Source organism: Neolamprologus multifasciatus, chromosome 3, assembly GCF_963576455.1.
Source record: "Neolamprologus multifasciatus chromosome 3, fNeoMul1.2, whole genome shotgun sequence".
NCBI classification, from domain to species: Eukaryota; Metazoa; Chordata; class Actinopteri; order Cichliformes; family Cichlidae; genus Neolamprologus; species Neolamprologus multifasciatus.
Window position 1 is genome coordinate 37429887 of NC_140441.1, and position 15140 is coordinate 37445026.

The window sequence follows — 15140 nt, forward strand, 5'->3', positions numbered from 1 at the left end:
AGTGTACACATCTGTTGTAAATAGTAACATCCTCAAGGTCATTTATTTTACAAGTTTTACTCTCTGGTTCAGTTTATTTAAATGATTCCCAAATGTGTCATAGGTTACACATATTCTGCTGAACCTAATCAGCGTTCACAACCTAAATGCAAAGACATGTTTATTTTTGATAATGCAAGGTAAGGAGTTGCTTTTCACAGTAGATAACTCTACTCTAAGAGATTATATTTTAATGGGAGTAATCGTCAGATGTTATTTCTAAAAATCAACTTTAACCAACACGGTGAATTAAACCTCGAAACAATTAAATAATCTTTTTCAAATCATTCCGCCAAAGATCATCTGCAGTTTGGAGGGTAACTGTTTACTATAATGCTGTTTGGCACTGTTGCTGCATCCTGCTACACTGACCAGCAGACACCCTCATATCAAATACTGGATATGCAAATATGGGTGGAAAGTTTTTCTGGGTAGGGTGACACAGGGTACTCAGAAAAGCTGTCAAGTACAGTTTATGCAACACAGGGACCTTAAACACATGACTGTGACGTCTGTTATTATAAGCATTGGCTACAAACATATTGTGTAATTCACAGAGGAGAGAAATACACAGTACATGTTCATAGTTTGTTTTTTATGTGCACTGTTATCAGAGTGGTTTTCTAGTTGATTGCAATAATAAGCCAGACTAGCGAAAGACAGGGTAGAAATAGAAAAGAGGGAGAAAACGTTTAAAAGAATGGAGTTGGAGGAAAAGGTCAAAGATAAAGTAAACAGATACACAGGGTGTCTAACTGCTGCTTTTTTAACAAAGAATTACAGACATCACAGGATTAAATAATAAAGCCTCTTTGTGGATGGTAGGGCTGGTGCTGGGTCATGTCTCATATTCAAACACAAATCTATCACATTTCTTTACTGATAAATCCTTGAATAAACATGAACATTATAAACTGAACTTTGCTTGTGCTGGAGAAAAATCAGGTGATCTTCCGGCAGTTCATTGACACAGGATGAGGGCGTTTATGTGCTAGTAAAAGCCCCGGTTCATTTTTCATGCTAAATTTATATTTGCTTTTCTTCCTTTGTGTGTTATGAGTATGTATGACCTCTTTTCTTATTCCCCCCCTGTGAATAGGCATATTTAAGACCAGCAGTCTTCAGCTCCCCACACAGGATCTGCAGACTGAGACCAAGAAAGAAGAACAGAAGGTAACATTGCAAAAGTTTTTTCTTTTCATTAAAATGAATGTTCTCACCACTGGTTTGTAAACCCAATGCAAATGAAACCCCCTTTAGGTCTTTATCAGAGGTTAAAGCTCCACGATGAAGGCGCTTACTGTGCCTCTGCTTGTGTGCACCATGATGGCTCTTGCCCAAGTTTCTTGTGAGTATTTAAAGGCAAATGTGTAGATATTTTTAGATTTTATATACAAAACGTGATTGAAGAATAGCAGATTTTAGATGTTTCAATCAGTCTGATTTTTTTAAGTGTTAATTGTTCATGAGCATTTTATCTTTGTGGTACTGAATTTATGATACTGTGTTAACTCTCTTGTTTATTTCTTGTCTGTGGCTGAAGCTGTGCCTGCAACTGTTCCAGTTTACAGTAATATACCCTTGACAGATGCTCCTCCTGTACCAGGTGAATGTAAGATGGTTATTTTAGGAAGAATATCTCGATGATCCACCTGTAAAAAATTTGAACAGCACATGCAGATGCAGACGTCTGGTGAATGAAACCATTTACAACAGATGCAATATAACAATATTTATTTATTTTAGTTTTTCCCGTAAAAGCCAAAAAATGAAGAGTGACAACAGATTAACTATTCACTGGCAGCTCAATATCAACATTTCTTGTCCATTTGTCCTCAGAGGACCCTTATGGTGGCTGGTTTCCATCTTGCCCTGATGGATGGACTATGCACAGTCAACAGTGCCTCCTCTTTGTTCCAAGATACATGACCTGGGCTGAGGCTCAAGTAACAAAGATATTGATTTTTACACTAAGTATACTATGAAAGCTTGGAGTACATTAATGATGTAAAATTTCTTGGTCACTTAATTCTGTCTGTTTGTCTGCGCTGTAGAGAAACTGTCAGAATCGTGGAGGACAGCTTGCATCTGTGTATAGTGCCAGTCAAGCTAACGAGATTCAATTGGAGGTGCAGCGTGCTGGACGTGGCTATGGACAGTTTTGGGTTGGAGGCCATAATACTCCAGCGGTAAATAGCATGGTGTCTAGCAGTTTATGAAACAATTGCATTTTTAATTAATATGAATTAGCAATTTTTTTAAAATTTTGCTTTAACAGGATCCTTCCTGGTCCTGGAGTGATTATATGGGCGTGTCTGCTTTTGCTGAGTTTTGCAGAGGAGAGGAAGCTAAACATAAGCACCACTGTTTGCAGATAACTTTTCCTGGTAAGTCTACCCCCCAACCCCCATCAAAAAAAAGAAAAAAACTGCTAGATTCAAGAAGTTTATTGTCATATACACTGCAAAACACAAGTGGTGATGCAGAGCAATGAAATTCTTACTTGGCAGGTTCCCTTCACACAACTAAATAATCAACTAACTAAAATAAAGAGTAAACTTAACTCTGAGCGTAGAACATAGCACAGAAGATAATAAAGTAAAACAAGGGCTTTGTAGCTTATCTGTTGGTGTAGACAGAATTTAGAATAAAGTGCAAGTAGTTGCAACACTGTCACAGTGGTAATATTTACAGAGTATGCAATATTAACATATTTATAAAAATATTAACATGTTTATATTGTATGAAGTTGTATTGTATTGATTGTATATGTACAAAATAGAAATTTTTCAAGTCAAAGATAATCAACAACAACTAGTCAGTGATTCAGTAGACTGATGGCCTGTGGATAGAAGCTGTTCTTTAGTCGGGTTGTCGTTGCTTTCATCCTGTAGCGTTTGCCAGTTGGCAGGAGTGTGAACAGTGTGTTGTGGGCGTGTGTGTGGTCCTTGATGATGTTGTGTGCCCTTTTCCTGACCCGACTGTTGTAAATGTCCTGTAGTGGTGGGAGGGGCACTCTACTGATGAAGTGTGCCTTTTTAATGACACGCTGGAAAGCCTTCCTGTTGTTGTAGTATCCTTCCAGCTTCAGTCTGTACTGCCTCTTGGTTTCCATGATGTATCTACGCAGATCATATCTGGCCTTTTTGTTTCTATCTGCATCACTAGAGGCAAATGCAGCGGAGCATGCATGTAGCATGGCATGTACCTCACAGTTCAACCGTGGCTTCTGATTTGGATACGTTTTGTAGCATGACAATATTGTCAATGCATGTGCTGATGTAGCTGGTGAACACTGATGCACATTCCTCTGAATCCACAGAACTGTCCTCTGCTTTTAACTGTGTACACATGCATCAATGATGATACAGCCAAATGTAATTAATTAAAATACAAATATTGTATTTAGTTGTGTCTTAGCAACTAGCTACACTCATTTTTTTGCTAAAAATCGTCCCCTCATTTCAGAAATTTTTTGTTACATTTTACAAATTTTGATGAAAGAGGATTGTTGAGTCATAGTGTGTTTTGTTTTTTGTGTTTTTTTGCAGAAGGAAAGGCAGGATGCTTGGATGACATGAGGTGTGAGACTAAGCTCCCATCTATCTGTGGTAGCCTTATCATGTGATCTCATCACTAATGCAAACCTACACTTCATCAGTAAAAACACTGACGTGTTTTTCAGCTATTGAGTCTTTCTTGGTATTTCTGTTCTGTTGCTACAGCATAAGGGATCAAACGACACATACAATAAACTGCAGAAGAATTTTATGTTTGGAAAGTCTTTAAAAATAAAAGAATGCTTTCACACAATGTACACATTTGTTTTGGAAAGTGGACTGTATTTCATATTCTTATGTAAATTAAAACACTAAAGCATTGAACGAAACTGGTGGTCTGTTGCTCCATGTTACAGCTATAGTTCTACTATATTCAAAGCACAACATGAAGTAAGTAATTTTTAGTGTACAGCTATACAGCTGGGATAGGCTCCAGCGCCCCCTGTGACCCTGAAAAGGATAAATGGGCTGTATTTGTATAGTGCTTTACTAGTCCCTAAGAACCCCAAAGCGCTTTACACAACCAGTCATCCACCCATTCACACACACATTCACACACTGGTGATGGCAAGCTACATTGTAGCCACAGCCACCCTGGGGCGCACTGACTCACTGGCACCACCGGGCCCTCTGACCACCACCAGTAGGCAACGGGTGAAGTGAAGAACGACCGGCAACCTTCCAATTACAAGGAGAACTCCCAACTCTTGAGCCACGATCGCCCCCAAGCGGAAGCGAATGGATAGTTTTCAGAGTAAGGCTTGCGGGAGTGATAGTGAAGAGGAAAAACTACACTTTCGAATGTAAAAAAAAAATGTCCATCAGAACTGACTCAAATAAAACGATTCCAGCTATAATGTAATTCATTGCTCTTGTGAAACATCATTTTTATGGTAGCACATGTAAAGAGAGTTTTTGTGGCTATGCACTCTAAAATTTATATTTCCCTCCTATGCTTTACATGTGCTTTATAAAATGAGTTATAATCGCCACCAAGTCCTGTCGTCACTGCTCATGTTTTTTTTGTTTTCTATCCCTCAGTTAAATCTTGAGTTATCATGGACTGAAAACTGTTGACCTTTCCCTGCAACCAATATTGTCATAGTGACACCTGATGGTGATACTGGAAACTTTCCAAATTATACTTTGAATAACTGCACCACTGAAAATTTGTTTATTTATTTAAAGTGTGATAAATGTCTGTCATGGAGGGAAGAGAGGCTCCAATAATCTTCTCATCCGTTCTCACTATCCTTTGTAGGGTATTGCTAAACGATATGGTGTGGTTACCCTACTAGACAGTGATGCAACGGCTCAAGACGCTCTCAATAGTCCCTCTGTAGAAGGTGGTGAGAAAGAATGGAGGGAGATGGACTGTTCTCAGCTTCCACAGGAATTTTTTAGATGCTGTTGGGCCTTCTTAGTTATGGAGCTGGTATTGAGGGAAATTCTATGCCAGGTGAACACCACAGCAGTGTTGGGGAGCAGCGTTGGTCAAGTTACTTGACCATTGGTCATGAAGTAATCAGTAACTAATTACTGATTACCTCCCAAAAAAGTAATCCCATTACTTTATTGATTACTTATTTTCAAAAGTAATTAATTACTTAGTTACTTTTAAAAACATGATTTACAACCTGAATAGGTGATAAAGCGATAGATCTTTCAGCCCAATTCTACTTTTTCTGCATAATCCATCATACAAAATGTAATCACATGGAAAAGTTTATTTTTAAAACTTGTTTTATTAGTTTTAATCTTTTAACTTTATGCATCAAGCAAAAATCAAATTACATGCAACATTCTCTGACTGGAGAAAATTTGTTTAACATATAAACTTTTTTCTGCACATTACAGCACATAAAATATTTTTTGTGTTTACACTCAGTCTTTCAAATAGATGCAAGGAAAACGCAGCAGAAAATAAATAAAATGAAAGACTCAGCGGTCCTGTTGCTCTATTTTCTCCTGTAAAGCAGGCGAATGTTTGCCCTGGTGCAGGTGTGAATCCGCGAGTTTCTCTGTGGATTTCCCATTACGTGGTAGCGTTCTCGGTGCTTGCTCGGAAGTTTAGGGGTTTTTTCGCTGTAAAAAGAAGTTTTCTTCCCACGCAGTGAACAGCAGACGCTAATGTTTTTGTCACCTTTTATGTAGTCAAAAGTAAGGTCAGTACTTCCACGCTTTAAACGCTGCACGCTCATACTCTCTCCCGCACTCGATATATTATCCATTGTCGATCTGCACACAGCTGTTGCCACAAACGTCGCACTCGCTTACGTCATTGTCTCGAGACACACTCGCAAAAAAAAATCATGGTTTTAGTAACGCAGTAATGCAGTGTGCTTACGGGAAAGAAACAGTAATCTAATTACCTTTTTTGCAATAGTAATAAAATAATTACTTAACTTGTTACTTGAAAAAGGTAATCAGATTACAGTAACACGTTACTTGTAATGTGTTACTGCCCATCTCTGTTGTGGAGTAACGAAATACATGTAATGGAGTTAGGTATTTAAGATACAAAATACGAGTAACTATATTCCGTTACAGTTACTGCTTAAATGGGTGATAATCAGAATACAGTTTCTTTGTTGCAGTAAACGGAATACACAACAGTCATTTCCTGCTTCATATCCTAGGCCATCCCCTCTCTACCCCTTCTCCAGTTTTGATGATTAAACACCATCATGCACTGGTTTAGCTCATTTGGATGAGCATGCAATTTAATTGCACATGGCTGGAATTAATCCAGTTTATCAGATTCTGATTCTGATTGAATTTATCCTCAGCCGCAGAGGTGACGCTTGGTCTTCCTTTGCTGGGGCGGTGCTCGTGTGAGCCAGTATATGTATAATATGTATAACAGTTGTCAAATAGGGCTGTCAGCTGCGTACCTACCTGACTTCTGCACAACACAACTGATGGTCCCAACCCGTACAACTCGAATAAGAAGGCAAGCAATTCCACCAATGTACCCTGACAAGTCACACCTGTGAAATGAAAACCATTTCCGGTGACAACATCATGAAGCTCACTAAGATAAGGCCAAGGTTTGACACATTTTCAACAAAACAAAAAGTGGCTACTTTAGGAATCTAAAATATAAGACATATTCAGAGTTATTTATACTTTATTTCTTTGTTACATAATTTTATATATCTTGCTTTATATATTTGATGTTTTCAGTATGCATCTACAATGTAGAAAGTATTAAAATATAGAAAAAAAAATTAAATAAGCCTTCAAGCTTTTGATATACTCCCCAACTCACTCAGAAACAAAAAACAAAACTATGTGTTGCATAACTGCATGATTTATAATCAACAGTCTGTGGCGATTACATTAGCACTCACTGTAACTTAATCATTATCACCGCACAGAGCTGTGTTTCTAAAAACACACACATACACACAGTACTCACCATAACAACATACCCCACTGTAACTGACATTTCATGCAGTTCTCCATCAAACTTACAATGTTTATATTCATGTTTATATTTTTTCATAGTACAACATACTACTGGCTTCTTACAATCACTCCTCCCTTAGCCAAAGTACATGCAGCAGTAGCGTGTAACCTGGCAGTGTTGCATACAGTTATGTACAACTATGTACTCTGCATCTTTCTGTCAGTCACTCAGGATTACCAATGAGAGAGCTCATGTATACCTTTTGTGGGGAATTTAAAAACAAACAAACAAAACAAATATTCTTATGCCAAAACATTGTTTCTGTTCATCTGGTTAGATGGTGTTGTGGAAGTTTTCCATTTAAATAAAGCCTGCAGACGAGCGGTGAGCGGTAGCTAACATTCTTTAATCCAAACACACAAAGACAACAGACAACCAAGTTGGTGGAGAGCCTACATGACCGCGGGGCAGGTCAGCAGAGGCTCTCTGAGCCTAGCATGGCTCTCAGTTAAATACCTTCTCCAGGAACGAAAGGCAGTACACAGCTGTTTCACACCTTAAGGTTCACACTCCCTTGCTACTTCCCAGAGTCCTCAAAGAGACAAAAGATTCTTCCTGTGGAGTTGTCTGCTTCCCCCAACTTCCTTACTACACCCCCACCATTTGTCTTACAGTATGGGTGTCAGACATGTTAAAATCCAGTGGCACCAAGGCATTATACAATAAAATAATGTGATTAATACATAAGTAAAAGAAATTCCTATACAATCCCACCCTTTGATTCTTAAATCAAAGAATCACATTAAAACTTTTTCATTTTGTGATGTGCTAAGGTACGGACAAGGCCCCCTTGCAAGTAAAAAGATCGATCGCTGTTGCCTTGTCTTTCTTTCATGGGAATAAGTTCTGGGATCAGCGGGGTCTGACTTTAGACCCAACAAAAGTCAATTTTGGAAAGGTTAACATAAAATAATGTTGATAACCAAACAGTTGCTGGTCCCCATTGACATCGTATGGACATAGTATAAAATAACAATACTATGGAAGTCAGTAGGGACAAGAAACTGGTTACCAACATTCTTGAAAATATCTTCTTTTGTGTTCAACAGAACAAAGAAAAAGGTTTAGAACAACTTGAGGGTGATGATTACCAAAATAAAGTTTTATTCCTTTTATCTTATTATCCATTTTGTCTTATCCCTTATGTAACCCCCCTCAGTCTCTATCTCCGGTGCTGCATGAGTAAAACTCTCTGGACTCGAGATGGGTAGAGCTCAGGCGTGGTTTATTCCCCTTTTTGTGGGTCTCTGCAATAACATGGGAACATGGATAACCATGGGTTTTCAGCAATAGGATTCCGCCCAAACACAGCAAAAGCTTCATTGCTACTAACGGATAAGCTAATGATGGTATAGTGGAACTCTCAGTTTTCTTAAAATAAATAAAAAACAAATATTGATTGAAAAATAAAATGGCAACAAAACTTATTACGGAAAATAAAATAAAAACATTACTGCATTGTGGTTTAGGTAACAAAAGAGAAATTAATTCACTTAAATGCACGGTCATGTAAATATAAATAAACTTCCAGACCAAAGCCAAATTTCCTTTCATGTACAATAATAAATGGAACAATGCTGCCATCTACTGGGCAAAACTTAACAAGCAGTATTTCTTAAACAGAATTAGCCTGCAGCTCAACCAAATACATGTTTCAAAATACACATACCTGCAATAACATGGGAACATGGATAACCATGGGTTTTCAGCAACAGGATTCCGCCCAAACTATCAAAAGAAGTTTCAAAGTTATTAGACACGAAAGTCTCCTCTAGCTGTTAGCCGCTAGCTCAGCGTGTCCATTTTTCCTACCGTCTAACCCGTTAATTGCAAAACAAGATCATAAAACTGAAATCTACTCAGATGCTACTGTATGGGCAGCTCATGCTGTTAATGCACTGCCATGTTAACTTCAATGAGGATTTTCAAATATGTTTTAAACTCATGTTCAGTCAGGGCGGACTGAGGAAGGACTTACCACAGCAAAAGCTTCATTGCTACTAACGGATAAGCTTAGGGAAAGCCCGTTTACCAGTAGCAGACTTCTGCTGCGGATTTTCAAAATAAAAGTTTCGAAATAAACCCATGGTTGCGAACCCAAGTTTAACAGGAATTTAACAACAACAAAACCATATTCATTCTTTTACATCGTTACATACACCCCCCTTAAATTCTCTTAAACTCCAAGCCAGTTCAAAGGAGTATCAAGGGCCAGAAACAAAAGAAACTATGAACAGCAGGTGCTTCGGGGTGAAATCAATACACTAATATTAATCGTCGTCGATACAGAATCCTTTTATATAAAAGTGTCAAGACATTGGGTGGTACCAAGCCCAATACCTTCAACAGACTAGAGAAGATGCCATCTACACCTCCTTAACATCACATATAAGAGCACACAAAATAATACCCCAAAATCACATCCTGGACCACAAAAAAAATAGGTCATAAGATACATAAAACCAAGTTAATTCCCTTAGATCTAAAACATACTAGTCAGAAATGCAAAAACTGACCCTGAAACAGAATAAGTTTCCTCAACTTTCTGCGCCGCCATCTCACAAATCAGCCTCTTGGGAGGCCTAACACTCCTCCCATACCTAGTGGTAGCTAGCCCATCCAAGCCCGCCTGAATACTCTGAGGCTGTGTGCAAATAGCAACATCTAGGTTAACATCAGCCATGGGAGCTACAGGAGCCATGGCAACAGGTTCAGCGCTTTGATGGAGAGCAGCATCACTGATCACGGGAGCAGGCAAGGGGGACTCACTAATGGAGTTTTCAAACACTTCAGCGTTAACTTCAGGGGGTGGGTCCTCCGCTGTGATAGAACCACTGCTGGGGTCCACATTGCAGAGAGAATGGCGTCTCACGTTGAGGGAACCTTCAACTTCCACCGGCTCATCATCAGCGAGACCCTGTATCTCCGGCGTTTTCAGTAGCCAGTCCAGTGTCCTGTCATGATGATCCATCTGTGTTGACTTCACAGACCCTTGGTCATCTCCATTATTCGGATTCCCTCTGCTCAAGTCAACAAGGGAGGCCGGGCTCCCCTCCACACCTAAGCCCAGGAAGTTAACAGGGAGAAGGAGGTTTCTGTGTACAACTTTTTCCTTGCCTGTATGGCTCTCTCTTATCCTGTACACATTGATCCCAGACCTAACTGACACAACATCATAAGGCGTGGGATCCCACTTGTCGGCTAACTTTCTTTTTCCCCTTTCACCACGATTGGCCAACAACACTCTATCACCTACAGCCAGAGGTGAGCCTTTGACTTTACGGTTGTAGAGTCTGGCATGGCGTGCTTGCTCATGCAAAGCATGGTTCTGGGCAATCTGTGAGGCATCAAACAGGTCTTTCCGCAACCGTGAGACAAACTCATGGTGGCTGATCACATCATCATTTTGCAGCACATGTTGGAACATTATGTCAACAGGAAGGCGTGGAACTCGCCCAAAAATGACATAAAAGGGGGCCAAACCAGTCGTCTCATGCACTGTGCAATTGTAGCAGAACGTGAGAGTGCGTAACATCTGAGGCCACCTAGCCTTGGCTGTTGGAGGGAGAGTCCTCAGCATATTCCCAAGTGTCCTGTTGAACCGTTCAGTGACCCCATTGCCCATAGGATGGTATGGCGTAGTATGCGATTTCTGCACACCTGCCATCTCTAAGAGGTCCTTCAACAGTCTGCTTTCAAAATTTGATCCCTGATCCGAATGAATCCTCTTAGGAAAGCCATAAACACAAAAGAAATCATCCCACAACCTGCGCGCTACATGTTTTGCAGACTGGTTTCGACAGGGGAAAGCATGTGCCAATTTGGAGAAATGGTCAGTTACGACCAGAACATCCACCTTCTTATTATCACTGAGCTCAGCGGTCCAAAAGTCTATGCACACTAGTTCCATCGGCTCTGACGTCTGGATGTTTTCCAGTGGTGCACAAGCATGAGGTTCAGGTGTTTTTCCAACCACACATCTCTCACACTGTCGAACATGGTTGGTTATGTCTTTCTCCATCCCGACCCAGAAAAACCTCTCACGGGCGAGGGAAAGTGTTCGTGCCTGGCCCTGATGGCCTGCATTATCATGAAGGCTGAGGAGGACTTGATCTTCTTGCTCAAGCGGTGATGCTTTATCACCCTGTACAGGATGCCGTTCTGTACTTTAAGCTTCTTCCACTGCCTGAGAAGCCCACCAACGCCACCTGGTTCTGAAGCTGCCTCTCGCCCAGTAGCCTTCCTTTTTCTTCGCACATAGAAAAGGACTCTGTTTATTGCCTGATCTTGTTGTTGAAGACTTGAGAGCTGGCTTTGTGGGAGAGGAACGACAGGGTCCTCCTCAGGAAGCTGTGATAAAGGTGGATTGACATTGGTCAAACCAGGGTCACACTGCGCACTCAACACAGCTGACACATCATCAGCATCGATCGAACCCCTCTCACTCTGATGGTCACACTCAGAAACAGAGTCTGGTGAGTCTGGCTCTGTGTCCTGAACAATGTGGCAATTGTTAGTCAGCCGAAAAGCATCCTGCACAGTACCTCTCACAACCCCGTTGACCTCATCTAGTAGAGCAACATAAGGCTCTTTCAGCAAACGATGACCAATACATGACTCGACAAATGGCTCACGGCTTAAAGCATCAGCCACCGTATTTTTAACCCCTGGCACATACTTTAGATCAAAATCATACGCCGCGAGCTTCGCCACCCATCTCTGCTCGCAAGCATCTAAACGTGGCTTTGTCAAGATGTAGGACAAGGGATTATTGTCTGTCCAAGCCGTGAAGTGCCTTCCTTTTAGCCAGTGGCCGAACTTGTCACACACGGCCCATTTAAGCGCCAAGAACTCTAGTCTGTGTGCTGGGTAGTTCATCTGAGACCGTGACAATGTCTTGCTGGCAAAGGCAACAGGTCGAGCCACTGTCTTGCCAGGAGAAACTTGTGAGAGCACTGCCCCGATGCCATCAAAGGAGGCATCAACTGCAATGATGAAAGGCTCATTAAAGTTGGGATGAGCAAGGGTGACAACATTAGCCAGTTCCATCTTGAGCGTTTGAAATGATGTGCGACACGCTGATGTCCAGTCACTTGGTGTCAGAGATGGCTTGGCAGAGGGTTGCTTCCTGGGCTTCCTTCCTTTCCTCCCATGGGGAATTGCCTGTCGTCCTGAAAGCAACCTGAACAGGGGCTTGGCCTTCGCAGAACAATCAGGAATGAAATGTAGGTAATAAAGGATCATTCCTAAGAAGGACCGGATCTTCTTCTGGGAGGGAGTCACACCATCGCTCTCCATAAGCTGTTCCTCCCTAATGTTGGTAATGGTGTTAACCTTGTCTGGATCAGTTCTCACACCATCCGCACAAACGACATGTCCAAGAAATTTAACTGACCTCTTAAGAACAAGGCTCGCAAAATTTCAAAATCTCTGGTAGCCCTTCGGGCAGGCATTCTTCAGTTTTTGGTAGCCCAAAATAAATTTAAGTAGCCCGAATAAAAAATGAATTTTTTTTTACGTTTTGTTTCCTTTACAATATTATACATTAAAGTATAATATTGTAACGGAAACAAAAATTAATCAAAAAAATTGTTAAAATACAAATCACAACAACTGTATAACAATTAAAACCATCAACTCAAATACTTGGTTCTAATTGAACAGAAATTTCTATGAACTTGTAAGAACTGTGTAGAACATGAATTAGTCTGTGTCAGATCCTGAATTTGAAATTTCCACTGAAATCACGGGTAAGAAGTAAGTGGAACCAAGATCTAGGCCATTTGCTTTTTGAAGTTTGCAAAGACTGCTAAATTCTGCCAATGGTAGTTCACTCTTTGCAATATAGCACGCTGTTCTAAACAGCTTTTTCAGGAGTTCTTGTTGTGCTTGGTTTATTTGTAGTATGTTTTTTTGCAATTGGTGTTTGTTCTGGGAAAGATATTGCAGACTGGGCAATAATGCATTTCTTGCATTTCTCATGGGTTCTGATGGGGTCTTTCTTAAAATGACTGGTCCCAGTAACAAAGGCGCTTGTCGACTCAGAAATCAAATGAAACTCACAACACACCTGGCAGAACATCATGTTATTTAGCTCGTCATATTCCAGCCACAGAAATTCTTTTGTCCATGAAACCAAAAGAGCTGCGCTTTCTTTTTGCCTCATAGTCTGATTTGTCCAACATCTTCTCACTCCCAAAGCCTAACATTTTAGGCTAGGTGACAAATCGTCAACACATTACGTTTTCGGCTACCCACCACGTTCCTAAATGACGACCTCGGAAAAATGAGGAAATATGAGAACCGTATGGACTCAATTTACACATGTTCGCTCTTTTCCTTCAAATAGCTTAGAAACACGCTATTTAACATCATTAAAGTCCTGTTTAAGGTGAGGAAAAAGGTTATGGTTAGGGCTAGGGATAAGCTTATGGTTAGGGCTGGAATACAGGGCTGGAACATCTATTACCGCAGGAGCGTCATTGCACTGGATTTCAGCCATAACCCGCCGCGTACCATAAGAATGCCGAAAGTCTCCTTTCGCGTTCCTCAGGAACGCCACGGGACGTGACAAAACGTCGCCATGTTACGCCTCGGGAGTGAGAACGGGCTCGATTTGTCATATCTTTTCCGTTTTGTGATCGGCTTTTCTTTAGCTGCCCCTTCTTCACTCTGACCTGTCTTATTTGGCTCTGCAGAACTAAAATACCAGCGTAAATCCTGCTGCTTTTACACACGTACTTACATAATGATCAGCGATTCTTTGCGCACTCAACCTCTCACATGTTTAAGCTTGCTGCGAGAGATTTCACTTGTCGCGTTTGAATAGTAAGCTAATGAGTGATAAGACGATGTCAGAGGAATTGGTGCGCAATTAATCGTCACTCACCAATCAGTGCTGCCGCTCTCTATACACCGTTCGCGCGATCGCAAAATGAAAATGAAAGCAAAAAGCAAGCGCAAATTCAAACGCGATTTCAATATGTCACATATTGACAGTGGCTCATCGATGCCAATGACATAATTACTCAGCTACATTGGCGAAAGAATGCAAAAGCACTGACATATATTTTCCTATGATAGCCCGACGGGCAGGGCTGAGTTAGATTTTGGTAGCCCGACTGGAAAAATCGCTAGCCCCGGGACGTCGGGCTAGCGATTTTGCGAGCCCTGAAGAAGATGGCATTTCTTAGGGGCCAGCTTAAGGTTGTGACTCCTCAACCGAGAGAAGACCATCTCAAGACGTTGAAGGGCGGTCACCTCGTCAGGTGCAAACACCATCAAGTCGTCCAAGTAACAAAGCAAGCTGCTGAAATTCTCGTCACCAAAGATCGACATCATCATTCGCATGAAGGTCGCCGGACTGTTTGACAGGCCCTGAGGCATCCGGTTGTACTCATGGAGACCAAAGGGTGAGGAGAATGCTGTGTATTTCTTGTGAGGCTCGTAGAGAGGCACATTGTAAAATCCAGAGGTCAAATCCATTGTCGAAAAGAAAACATTTCCACTGAGAGCAGCCAGGGCGTCAGCTTGGTGTGGCAGCGGGTGCGCGTCTTTAGCAGTTTTTGCATTGAGCCATCTGAAATCAGTGCAAATGCGCAGGCTGCCATCCTTCTTCCACACCAAGACCAGCGGCGATGCGTACTCACTGTTTGACTTCCGGATTATGTCCCTTTCTTCCATCTCATTCAGAGCAGTTCTCAGCTTCTCATACTGACTCGGCGGTACCCTGCGATAAGGCAAACGAAAAGGCCTCTCATCCACAAGGTGTATTTTGTGGACAAAATCGGTAGCTTCTCCACAGTCCATTTTATCCTTAGAAAAGATAGACTCATACTTTTCCACAAGCTGCAGAAGCTGATCTTTCCATCTGTCAGACACCTCACAACTGTCTAAGTCCAAGTCTTGTAGTCCTAGTCTGTGCAAGAGTTCCTTCCTTTGTTCAACAGACCTTATAGGCACAGAACCCTGTTCAACAGAGTGGCTGTTAGCCATGATCTTTTCAGGAGGAGACAGCTCTTCAACTGCGATACAAGGGTAGACATCAGCGATTTTACAGTTCTTCCTCA

The 15140-nt window shown here is 41.2% G+C and overlaps 2 protein-coding genes across 3 annotated transcripts in view; both read left to right on the forward strand.

Moving 5' to 3' along the window:
• Positions 1-3947, forward strand: part of LOC146522988 (type-2 ice-structuring protein-like) — an 88443-nt gene extending 84496 nt beyond the window's left edge. The window contains exons 1-7 of one of the 2 annotated variants that reach the window (XM_085142814.1): positions 1076-1212; positions 1300-1387; positions 1583-1645; positions 1879-1985; positions 2094-2228; positions 2318-2426; positions 3591-3945. In XM_085142814.1, coding sequence (XP_084998940.1) covers positions 1327-1387; positions 1583-1645; positions 1879-1985; positions 2094-2228; positions 2318-2426; positions 3591-3667 — 552 coding nt within the window. In that variant the 5' untranslated portion in view covers positions 1076-1212; positions 1300-1326 and the 3' untranslated portion in view covers positions 3668-3945. Of the gene's footprint in view, positions 1-1075; positions 1213-1299; positions 1388-1582; positions 1646-1878; positions 1986-2093; positions 2229-2317; positions 2427-3590 lie in introns of those variants that run through there. The other variant, XM_085142822.1, reaches the window with a different exon arrangement.
• The window catches only part of LOC146522992 (ladderlectin-like), a 40041-nt gene that overhangs the window by 10064 nt on the left and 14837 nt on the right, over positions 1-15140 (forward strand). The gene's annotated exons all lie outside the window — the stretch shown is intronic.